A 12,649-nucleotide genomic window follows, 5' to 3' on the forward strand; every position below is an offset into this window, starting at 1 on the left:
CTCGGCCTGAATGCAAAACTCTGAGGTATGGACATGTTAGATATAGCTAGCTTCTGCACCATTTGCATATGTCATGTTTGTATATTAGAGTAATAACCAGAAGGATGTGAAGAATTTGGCTGTATTACAAATTTGCAATTCGCTTAGCTGAAAAAAAAAATTTTTTCCCTGGCTGGGTTGGGAGAACTGAAAAGCTGGAGAAAATTGAGATAGAATTAATAAACTATATTTAACAGTCTAGTCCTATTCATGCCTACTCAGTCATAAGCCCCACTGAGTTCAGTGAGAATTCTTCCCAGGTAAATAAGCATAGGACTGTGATATACCAAAAGGAAATACATTTTCTGAACAAGAAACCCAGAATGATACAGTGATCAATCAATGGAAGTGGAATAAAGAGAATCCTTTGCAGGTATGTATGGGATGGGTAAGTCATGACCTATGCAAAGGGATAAGGGAAAAATCTATTTGCTACTGTTTTTTGTTTTTGCTTTCGCAAATATCTAAGCTTGAGAACACAAATGCTTATCGGCAAGTGTGATATCTCTTATGTCATCTATGACCCTGATTTAACATATCTTAGGGCACCCTAAGCTCTTCTTCCAGAAAAAGGCATGTAGAAGGTATGCCTCAATTCATTAATTAACGTCAAGTAAATGCAGGAGGAGATTGGCTTTAGTTGAACAATGAAACAAGGCAATGCTTTCATACTGACACCATGTCTCTTAACAGGCAATAACAGAATGCACTGCACATGTTAGGAGCAGTAATAAGGCACAGTCCAGTTGTCCACCTTAGAAGGGAATCTATTCTGCATATCGTCAATGATTTATTGTTCCAATTAGAACAGAGTGTTCAAAGAAAGAACACCAGTGACCTAATTTAAAAGCAAAGAATGCCTGTAAAGCTGTTATTTAAATGTGTGACCCAAGTCACATTTTAAAGGTCCTCATATCTCCTAGATCACATTTGAGTAAAAATAAAAATAAAAATCTGGACCAAATATAATTAACCTTGCTTTAATAACCAATCCACTGGAGAAGGAGAATACAGAATTCTGAGAAATGGTTTGTACTTTCTTTTTGTGTGTGCTTTAGAATGTATCCTGATTTATTCCAAAGAAGATTGGAGCATGATAAGTAAAAAAAAAGGGGGGGGGAGTAAGTGCAAAAAGGTTTATGATTTTAAGATTTTGTAGTAAAAGTTATCCCTAAACAAATTAGATCCCAAAACTGAAGTAATCCAAAGCTGCCCTATCCATTTCACCATAGATTGAGAAGCAGGGGTGGGTGGGTGTCCAGTTCATGTACATGTGTGAATCCACACACATTTTGGGGGGTTAATAATTATGTTATTCATATTACAGTGGGGTACATGTACAAGCTCTCATCACCCAGCTCTACTGTAGATTGTTATGCCTTAAATACAAGACTGAAGGTAGACTATGGTCCTCACCAAACTTTTCACTGAAGCCAATGGAAAACTACACAGTATTGTAGGGCTTGTAAAACTTGTTGTTTCAAAGGTTTAAAAAATGCAATTTCCTAACGTATTAACTCCCAAAGGCTTAAACAAGTCTCTAGTGGGAGTACTTTAGATGTGAGTGCTTTGCATACAAAAATATTTATTTCTAAGCTAAAGGTGCAACGTAAGACCGATACACACAAAGAGAGAGACACGTGTACACTTGGCTTCTCAACCCTTCAGTGGCTGAATGGGTGACGAAGTTCAGTGGCTGAATATGAAAGTTTTACCTGATGGCAATTTAATATCTGATGACTCAGATATGCAGATCTTCATGAAATGTTGAAGATGTATTAACCATCCCTGATCATCACAGTATCACAGTATCACCGAGGGTCCACCTAAACCATCTGTGGAGAGGCCCTTTATCACTGAGCAGGTGGCACCATTTTTAAACCTTTGCCAGAGCTCTTAGACCAGCTGCAATTGCCAGTTTGTAGTTCTCCACTTTTTATAATCAGTTTTCTTGAGGTTGAGAACTTGTTCCAACACGGTGACGATGAGATTAAGGAGGGGGAAGCTGACAGGCAGTGTCACCCACCAAGCTGGTTGTAAGTATGAAGGCAGGTGACAGGAGCAAACCTGCAGTAAATTGCACCAAGCAAGTGGAGTTAGCAAAAACAGGATCTGCACAGGAGTGTCAGGCCTAATGGGCACAGTAACTCATCTTTGGTAAGTCTTTCCCCTATGAAGCAGTTGCTAAGACTGAAGGTCCCTGCCTCTCCACAGCTGCTTAAGTCCCCCTCTCTCCAAGGTTTTCCCAAAGCAATCTGAGACTGTGGCCGCATGAAACTACCTTCTCCTCTCACTAAGCCCTGTAACCTCTTCAGCTTCTGATACCTCCTCCTCCTCCCAGTCTTCTCCCTCTGACTACTCATCATCATCCCACCACCTCTCCCTGGGCACTGAGCCTGCTTCCCTTGGGAGTTCCCCAGCTGGTTCCTCCAGCAATCCTTTGCGTCCAACCAGTTTCTGACAGCAGGTAAGGGGTGGTACTGGTGCTGGCAGAGGACAGATTGAGGTTGGTGGGGCCATGACCCATTTCCCCTACTTTATGTTCCTATGTGATGCTCCATCTCCCTGTGCAAAATCCCCACCAGAGCATGTGTTTTTTGCTTATGTAAGGCCGTAAGATTAGCCCTGTTGAAATAGCGTGGGACACTCAAGCTCCTTTGGCCTTTGTGTTGTACTCCTCTCAGGTTGTCAGGGTGATTCCTACCAAATGTTTTCATAGTCATCTTTAGCAGGTGGCTATAAATCAGATTTATGAAGACAAAGGCTCCTTGCAACTGTATATTTTTAATAGATTTATGATAAAGCTTTGGTGATGTGTGTGGAGGGTCTACCCTGTGGGAATGTGGTAAAGGTAACAGGAGAGTGTCATGTAGACACTAAAGAATACAATCCCTTCCGCATTCATAAATCCTAAATGCCCACAGTTGTAAGTCACTGGTTATAAATTATGTAACCTGGGTCCAGGCTTAAAGGAGAAAGCAGTTGGTATAATAAAAAGCAACAACTTCCCTACCCAGGAAACAGCAGTATCTATTAGAAGGCTGTATATAATTTTCTATTTTCTGGATGTCATGTTTGTTTGTTTGTTTGTTTTATCCATCAGCAACATGAACTAACCTTTATTAGAAAGTGAAAAACAGTAATATTGTGAAGACTTATTTCTAAGAAAAACCAATTTACTTGTTTAACATGCAAGACAAGACTTTGAAGGAACATTAAATGTGATTTTACAGAAGCATTTTCATTCAGTATAAAACAGCACACATTGCTAATTCTGCTTTTATTCTGTTTAAGGTTTTAGCTCTGAATTTAACATGCCATTCATTATCTCACTTATTTTATAAAATTGTTGAAATGATTTAATTACTCTTGACAGCAAGTAAGATCTGTCTCTTAATGTGGAAACTACTGAAAGAAAATAACCAAATAGCAGTTTTGCCACATACATTTTTCAAAACATCATCATTCATATATATATATATATATATATATATATATATATATATATATATGAAAGAAAGTAAGCAGTTCCCCATTAAATTTCAAAACAATCAGAGCAAGACTAGAAACTGATACTCAAGGTTGCCGACATGGACAAATTTACAGATTAGATCCAATCTCAAAATAAGACGAGCAGTGTTGATGGCAGAGAAATTGATCCCATTTGTATTTTATAGGACATATTTGAAAAAAGAGAGCAGCATATTTGTGAAATGCTTTTAGTACAATGAAAACCAATTGCTGCATTTCCATTCAAAGTCTCATGTTACTACAACGAAGCCTTATCCCAGGCATAGGCAAACTCGGCCCTCCAGATGTTTTGGAACTACAGTGGACCTGACCACTGGTCCTGTTAGCTAGGGGTGATGGGAGTTGTAGTCCCAAAACATCTGGAGGGCCAAGTTTGCCTATGCCTGCCTTATCCCAAGCTGGGACACGATCTGCAGCAATCAGTGATTTCTAAGTGACATGGTTAGAATGAGATATATAACTGCATCACTAATAATGCTGTAGTCAGGGGAACATCCAAACACCAGTTATAAATAATATAGGAGTCCTAATTTGAAGGAAGACTCGAGTAACAGTTATTTGTTTAATAATTTTATCCCTCTCTTCATCCGAAGAAGGCTCCCAGAGCAGCTTAAAGACCAATAAAGGAAAAGATGGTCCCTGGCCTCAGGATTACAATCTAAAGATGCAACGCAAATGGAAAGTGGATTGGAAGGCAGAAGGATATTGAATTGGACATGCGTACTATTAAAAAACAAATAAATGCCTAATTTATTGCATTCAGGCTGCATTTAACATTTATTGCTTAGAGAATGTTAACTCGGGTCAACCCTAAATGATGCATCCCTGCGTCAGTGGTGTGTAATAACCTTCACAACGAATCCAGGAACAGAATGCTACCCTGGTGTAGGAAGCACCGTAACAGTATTTCAGCAAGTGGATTGACCTGTCCACTTATCCTTCTCCTATAAAGCATCCAAGAACTGCTGCCTAATCCAAAAGATTCATTCCTTCTCATCGTCACCTGTTGTTCGTCACATTCTTATTTCCATTTTAACCTTTCCAACAGTCCTTCAAGTTAATATAATGGCCAGCAAAGACTCAATAGGAACCAACGTTTTTTTGTAACCAGACACTGCAAAGCCTCTTCAGCAAGTGCAAACTGGCCATACTATTGTTTGATGGTTTTAAAACTGAGGAGCTGGACTCAGGCTATGTTGGGAATAAACTCCCCATGACAGGAATTATGCTACATAGCAGTAGCTTTCAAACTAAATACTAGGGATCTTCAGGAACCCATCAGAGTTTGTCAATGACAAGAGCAATGGCAGACAAACTTCCGAGAAAGACAGTTTGTGCAGCCATGTGGAGAACAATGGGTATGTTCTAAGGCGTAGGTGCAACAGAAGCCAACTTTGTTCAAAGCAGAAGAACAGGGATGAGGAACCGGTGGCTCTCCAGATTCCCATCAGTCCCAACCAGCATGGCCAATGGCCAAGGGATGATGGGAAATGCAGTATCGCAGCACCTGGAGGGCCGCAAGTTTCTTAGCCCTAGCCTACAATATGTCCCAGAATCCTCTGCAAGTAAACAGAGGGCTTCCATGGCAGGCGGGAAGCGTCTCTTCAGTAAACAAGCTGAAGTTGAAAGTGATTATTTAAGGAGAAGTTTGGAAACCGCTGTTCAACATAGCTGTTAACTTTCCCCTTTTCTTGCGAGGAATCCTATTCAGAATAAGGGAATTTCCCTTTAAAAAAGGGAAAGGTTGACAGCTATGCTGTTCAATAGCCCATACCCCTGTGAATATGCAACCTCCTTTTTGTGAAATTATTTAATACTGTGTTTATGTTCCACATTTCCCCATGAGATGCATGGCTGAGTGAGGATTTGGATCCTGGTCTTAAAGAACCTTGTTAACACTGGTGAATCCATAATGTGTGCATGTGTGTGTTTAACCTTTTAGGTGGCTGTCATTTCTCCCACTGCAGCTCCCTCTCGCCTTGATGCTTTTCTTCCTAGGGGTTACAATTTAACTGGAACTCACAAGGCTGGGTGTATGTATCAGCTTGGGAAAGGATAGCTGCAGTACAAAAGGGGCAAGAGGAAAAATCACTGAAGAAGAGCGGCAGGAGGAGAATGGCTTACGCACCCCTCCCCTGCACTTCTCTGCTCGAAACTGTCCCCTACCAAATTGGCTTTTCCCTAGGAAAAAGCAGCTGTCAAGGTTTATATGTAATGCATCCTTAGGCTATTGACTCGTTTTGCTCCCCAGTTTCAAATTGCTTTTGACAACTTTTATTATTCAGAGCCTGAAGCCCCCAAAACTAATGCTTGAAAGATCAGCAGAACATATTCCCAATGCAACCCCAAGATTGCAACTACAAAAACAAGCACCTATCCCCCCCCCCCCGATCAGTAGCTTATCACTGTGAAATTCACATGGGTCTACATTTCCCATCTTTAGACCAATATTGGGGTTGCAATCCTATACAAACTTATCCAGAATGAAAGTAAGACAGATTAAACTCTTTAGGGCTTAATTCTGAGTAATCATGTTTAGGACAGAATTGCAAACATCCCAAAATTTGGTCCTCTATTTTGCAATCTACTACAGATGAGAGAGACCCAATCCTCAAACTTTTTATGGGCCGTCTCTGGGGTGAAGTTGGAGTGCTTACTCCTAACTATTATTTCACACATGTTATAAGTCATCATCATCAGAGAGAGACTTACAGCTGCTTTGTTCACTCCTGGAAATCAGCTTCTCAAGAGCAGCTTTTCAGGGGGACCTTTGCAGCTGCAACACTGAGGTAAGGAGGAGTGCTGAGTGGTCAAGTTTCAGGGCAAAGCTCTAACTGCAAAGAAAATAAAACAAAACCCAAGCCATCCTACGCGTATCTAGTGACAGATACACTCCAGCAATGCTAAATTATGGAAGCTGTCCCAGACTTTTGACAGAACCACCATAATTCACCCCCAATTCCCATTATCCTAAAGGTATAGAAAAGGCTGAGGTAATAGCTCTGTGTAATCAAGTTGGAAAACATCTGCCAAAGTAAACCTTTATTTAGTGCTTAATATACAGTATTTATAGAGCAAACCTGCTATGGAAATGAATCTTGTTGAAGCTACTTTAATCAGCGGGTGCTGGTTACTCTCCCCAACTTTCTGTTTATTCTCCCCACCCCACCCCCTCTGAAACCCTAAGCATAACCTAGGAAATCAGGCCCAGTGAAGTCAGGACCCATTTAAATGCATGACTCCAGAATTGGCACGAAGAATTAGCCCAGGTGGCATTGCATATGCCCCATGCCTTGTCAAAACAGATACTTACCCACTATGTGCGCAAAAGCAGCAACTGATATAGCAGCCTGCCCTGAACTCTGCTGTGCTAGTGCTGCATACACAGACAAGGAAAATCAGTTTAAATAAGGCTCCAAGTTATGTCCTCCTTGTTCACCCACATCACTCTGAATTTTGCTCCCAAGCACCCATCTTTAAACTGCTGTCATTATGTTCATCCCCAGCATCTGCCCAAGATAATGGCACCTGCAGTAGAAAGCTCAGATTGCAAACAAATGGACAACTGGCAATTTGCTGCCATTAGGTCCAGCCATTATCTGTCGCCTGAAGTCCTCTGCACCCCAGCTTACCCATGTGGCAAGCGTTCCACGTGAATGCTACTTGCAAGAAATGCAAAAACTCAAAAACCTGAAGAGCATCCAAAATGAATCCCAAAACAAAAGAGAATGTGTCCCAAAGGGCCGAAAATAAAATGTGGGTTTTATTTTTGTGAATATCTGTTCAGAGGTCTTCTTCTGTGGCCACACTGAGAAATAGCCTGCAGGGTTCTCTGTCAGATACATCTCCTGTTAACATAAAGTCACAAGTTAATTTTAATGGGAGATGTATCTAACAGATATCTTCCTATGAGAAGCATAGACTAATGGTGCATTCAGACCATTTGCAACCACATTGGTCATCAACTCATGAGTCGGGACCCACTCCTTCACCACAGCCGGATCTAAGGTGGGTTGCAACAGCAGTACTACCACCCTACACACCTCTGTGTCAAGTTGTGGATCATGTTAAAAAGCTGCAGAGGCAGAGAGGCAGAGAGCCAGGTGGCAACCATATCACCATGTTATTTTCCAAGGTCAGAATTATGACCAAACAAAATTCTATTTCCAAAAGCAAAATGCATAGGAAGACAGAATGCACTGTGACTGAGAGGGCAGCAAATTCAGAATGGGAAAGAATGAGAATTGCCCTGTTGGATCTGACCCAAACACTATCCAGATGGCTATGGGAAGCTAACAGGCAGGGCATGAAACCAATAGCCTTCTCTAGCATGTTTGTCCAGCACCTGGTACTAAGGGGTATACTCTACTTGTTTGTGGAGGTTCCATTAAGCTATCATGGCTAATAGCTGTTGACAGACCTCCACGAGTCTAATAATCCTTTTCAAAGCAGTTTAAGCTGTCAGCCATCACTATATCTTGCAGCGGTTGAATTCTGCAAGTTACGCAAAGAAGCCTGCCTTGAAAAGGGCTGCCCTGTCAGCTTCATTTGGTAAATCTTAATTCTAGGGTTGTGAGACAGAGAAGGAGCAGAGGGGAACTTCTGATCAGAATACATGCAGCCTACTTCTAACATAAGGTGACGACAGATGGCAACATCTCTAGGATAAAACTAATATACCCTAGAGAAAATCCTGCAAAGGCGAAAAAAGAAAAAAGAAAAGCATAAGCCCTAAGAACTGCACTTTCCGTAAACACAATGAGCCAGCTCTGTAAGAGGAGATGCCTACATGAATAAAGATAACAGCCAGTTGAAAACAAAGGTCTGCTTCATATGTCAACGCCGGCTTGACACAAGTACACAGTAAATATTTAGCATGCAGAATTTAATACTACCACCACATAAAACAGGGGCAACTGTATGTGCTCAGTTCCTCAAATGGCATACCCAGCCCACACCTGGGGAGCAACTCTGGGGCCCTGCAATGTGCTTTCACGAACACAGCAGAGCTAAGGCTGTCTTTAGAGAATAGAGGCTCATGGCCTCAACCATACTGCATTCTCACTGTGCACAAAGCTCTCAAGAAGGTTTGGCTGGCTGTTCATACAGATCTGTGAAAGGGGTTCATGCCACCAGCTACTGACAGTCCATGTTTGTTTGGCATGACTGTGAATGCAAGGCTCTGAGCAGGAACCCTGGCCAATCCCATTCTAACATTTGCACATTCACTGAACACATGAAAATGGGTTTGTTGTCTGGACAGCTCTGTTCAGAGGCAGTATTAGAAAACTCTTGAGTTTGCTTGCTGCACCTTTGTCACAAGCATAACCACTTAAGCTGTCACCACTCCTAATGCTTTGAGCCTGTTGGATATTATTATTATATATTTGAAAACAAAACAATATTAATAATATCATTTCCATGGATCTCAAGGTGGTTGTCCAGTTTCTGTGTCACAAAAGCCCTGCAAAGTAGGTGAAGCTGAGCGAAGATGACTGCTCTAGTCATTTGGACCCAGGTCTCCATTGTCTGAACTCCCAGTTTATCACCGCACCAATACAATATGCTGCACTGTACAATATTTAATATGTACCTGCTTCTCCTGGAACTCATGAAGCAGTCCTCAGACATCCCAGAATACTCTGTGTCATATGATTGCTTTCTGGCATTACTGTTTCACAAAGCCTGAACTAAACAATGTCTCTGGCATATACAGTGGTTCTTCAACGGAGCAAGCATTTCCCGCTGCACACATTGACACATGTGATAATAAATAACACAAGCCTGTGAAAGCAGACAGAAAGTCAAGTGTAGCCAGCCAGCAGGGGCCACAGCAGAGGAATGCATGAATTGTTAAAAGCACAGCTGCTTTAACCAACTAAGCACAAATAAATGGGTTGGTGAGAGTTATACGGTAGTTATCTTCTGCAAGATGCAACATTGTCCACACTTCTCAAAACTGCACATTGCCTTCTGTTTAAAGAAGTCCCCCATTAGCTATGCTTCTTGTTTGGATTAAATTGGCACTGCTCTGTCCAGCTATAGCTGTGAGGCAGAGTTAATCACACACTATTTATAGGTCGTGTGTGTGTGTGTGTGTGTGTGTGTGTGTAGAGCAGTGTACTTAAAAAGAAAAGAAGTGTACCTGTTTCTCCCTTGACTATCTCCTGAGGCTAGTGTGGTAGACTGATTTGGCCAGGAAAGATCAGTATTCACACCTTCACACACTCCCTGAAACAAACCGGATCAACCTGCTCACATTCACCATGTCGTCATTAGGTCTAATCTACTTTGCAAGGTTGTTGTGAGGATAAACCTGAGATGAGTGAGTGAGAAAGGGCCATGCGTGAACAAAACATTGAATAAAATGAATTCGCTGGATTCCCAACCAATATCAAGAGGCAATTTTTAATTATTATTTTTAAAATCAGCTTATCTAGAGACATTTGTCTTGGCAGTTATTTATTTATCTACCCACCAGGACAGAGTCGTTTAAAACTATCCTGAAACAGGCTGTGAGAAACAACTAAAAAAATAACTACTTATATCCACTTCAGTCTGGAAAGAGATATATATGTGAGAATGACTTCTTTTTTTAAAAGAAAAAAAATGACAGCGAGATGTGCGTGAGGTCTGGATGACTTGGTGCAGCCCCAGATGTTTACATGGCTCTCTCAGGGATGCAACTTGAGACCGTTTAAAGCAGAGCGAGGGGGAGAAAGAAAGGACTGACAGGACGCCACCAAGCCACACATAGAATTTGACAACACAAAACACACACACACAAAACCCATGAGTGTCACGGTATAAACTCCATAGGGTACCAGCTTTTCCAGCTAATGAAATTTAGGGGGAAATTGAGAAGTGAAGGGGAACCCTCAAGCACCCACTGGCCATATAAAAGAGATCTTGCTCGTTTTATCTGCCAGTTGCCCTCCCCTCCCTTTGAAGAGATCGCCCCTCAATTTAAAAAGCACTGTCAAAAGAGAGCATTTGCTTCGTGTCAGGATACCGCCAGAGCTCTCTCCGCCCCAGCCCCATTCCTTCACTTCGCCGAGCCTTTTGATCTGCTGAGTCTGAGTGTGAGCAGACACACTAGCGCGCACCGGTTTTATTAATTCATTTTTGACACTTCCTAAGTTGTGCTCGGAACTTTCCTGGCTCTTGCCGCCTTTCCCGAAGACCTCACACTTTCCTACCCCGGCTGAGGCGCAGCAAAGGGCCGGCTGGTTATTCCAGTGACGAGGGAGAGACAGCGCTGACCTGAAGGGATGCTGAGAGAGGCGGGAGGGGGGGGAGAGAGAGAAAGCTTCACGATGAAAGCTTCTCTCTCTCTTCCCCACAGTGATTCCACCTCTGAGAGAGATGGAAAGGACGGTAACGGTAACGCTCTAAGCCGTTTCAACAATGCCTGGGAAGTGGTTTGTGAAGAGAACTTCGCTCACACCCATAAAACCAGGGCGCAATTCCACAATTCCTCTCGCGCGCTCGGTTCCAAACCCCTCAGAAGGGCGAGGGCGCCTCTGAGCGCGCGCAGAGCGCCAACCTTCCTTGCGCGACGCCACCCTCCCCGCCCCACCATCCCCGCGTTTCGAGGGAAAGGCGAAGAGGAGGGGAAAAAGAAAAGAGAGAGAGACTTACTATAAGGGCAGTTCTCCCTCTTGGTGCCGCTGACGTTGCCGTTCTTCTCAATCCGGAGGAAGAACTTGTTGTAAGAGTAGAGCTTCCTCCAGCGCACGTCTCCTCGGAGGTGGTTGTAGCTCCGCACGTGTCTCCCCGCGCTGGCGGGCGAGGAGGAGGAAGAGGAGGAGGATGGCGACGACGACGACGACGAAGAGTTGGTGGCCTTGAGGAGCAGCATGTCTTGGCCGTGCTCATGGCAGGGGGCAGCCAGGGACGACGACATCCAGAGCAGCAGCAGGAAGACGAAGCTGCGGCGGCGGCGGGAGGAGGAGGAGGAGGAAGAAGAGGAGGAGGAGGAGGAGGAGGAAGGCAGGTGGGCGAAGGCTGAGGCACCCTGTATCAGTCTCCATTTGCACATTGTACTGAAGCTCTGGGCGCGGGGAGATGCCTCATGAAAAGAAACATACTGGAAGGGGGAACCCCGGGGAGAGGCGAGGGGACAGCTGATGGGGAGCCCTCCTGCTCACAGACCTCGGCGCGCTGATCTGGCCTGGAGGGAGGGCGCCGACTTCCATGCCTCAGGGGGCCAAGCGCTCCGCAGGAAACGGTGCCTTCGCTCCACTTTGGGTTCCCCCACTTCCACGCGCTCTCCTTGGTTCGGTTTCCTTCGCCCTCCTTTTATTAATCCTTCGAGTCCTTTCCAAAAACGCACAAGCGCGCACACGCACACACACAAAGTTGCCTTACAGTTTTCTGGGCGAGCCCAGGCGGTTGTTTGGCTTGCAGATTTTCTTGGCGATCTTTTTCTTTTTCTTTCTCCCTCCTTCTTTCTTTCTCTTCCCCCAGGCCTTTCAACCCCCCATCACCAAACTCCTGGGGGCTGGTTTGCCGCTTTGTTGCTGCTGCTGTTGCTGCTGCGAGCGCGCGAGGCTATTTCGCCCTGTGCACCATCTCTCGCAGAGGCAAGGAGGGAAAGTCTGCAGAGAGAGAGAGAGAGATGACAAGGCGGGTGAGCGACGACACTTGCAGCGGAGCTGGTGGTGGACAAGGGGGGAAAAATCCGGGAGAAAGCAAAAACGAAACGGGAGGGGGGTCAGCGCCCCCCCCACCCTGAACAACTTCTGCACCTTCCTCTCACCGAAGCCCAGAAACGCAGTCCTTCTCAGAAGCAGAAAACAGGGGCTTGCACCCCCCCTCTCTTGAATCTTCCAGAAATAGATAGATATCTGTATCTCAAATATCTGTATATATATATTTCCTGAAAAAAGAAAAAGAAAAAAAGATTGCAAAACAAGTCCTTTCCCCCTCTCTCTCCGTAGGGTTGCCAACAGGTTGGAAGCTGTATCCTAAGTGCTAGAGATTAGGAAGGAGAGAGGTGGGACGTGCCTCTGGTGGTCAAGTTTTATTTGCAGGGGGTCAAGCAGCGGTGCTGGGACATCTGAAACCCTTTTGCAAG

At 44.0% G+C, this 12,649-nt stretch overlaps 1 protein-coding gene across 1 annotated transcript in view; it reads right to left on the reverse strand.

Moving 5' to 3' along the window:
• FGF10 (fibroblast growth factor 10) overlaps positions 1 to 11,997 on the reverse strand; it is an 82,676-nt gene extending 70,679 nt beyond the window's left edge. Inside the window, exon 1 of the mRNA XM_053408167.1 lies at positions 11,212 to 11,997. Coding sequence (XP_053264142.1) covers positions 11,212 to 11,611 — 400 coding nt within the window. The 5' untranslated portion in view covers positions 11,612 to 11,997. The remainder of the gene's footprint in view (positions 1 to 11,211) is intronic.
• Between the last annotated feature and the right edge of the window lie 652 nt (positions 11,998 to 12,649).

This window comes from Podarcis raffonei, chromosome 11 (assembly GCF_027172205.1).
Source record: "Podarcis raffonei isolate rPodRaf1 chromosome 11, rPodRaf1.pri, whole genome shotgun sequence".
In the NCBI taxonomy this organism is placed as follows: domain Eukaryota; kingdom Metazoa; phylum Chordata; class Lepidosauria; order Squamata; family Lacertidae; genus Podarcis; species Podarcis raffonei.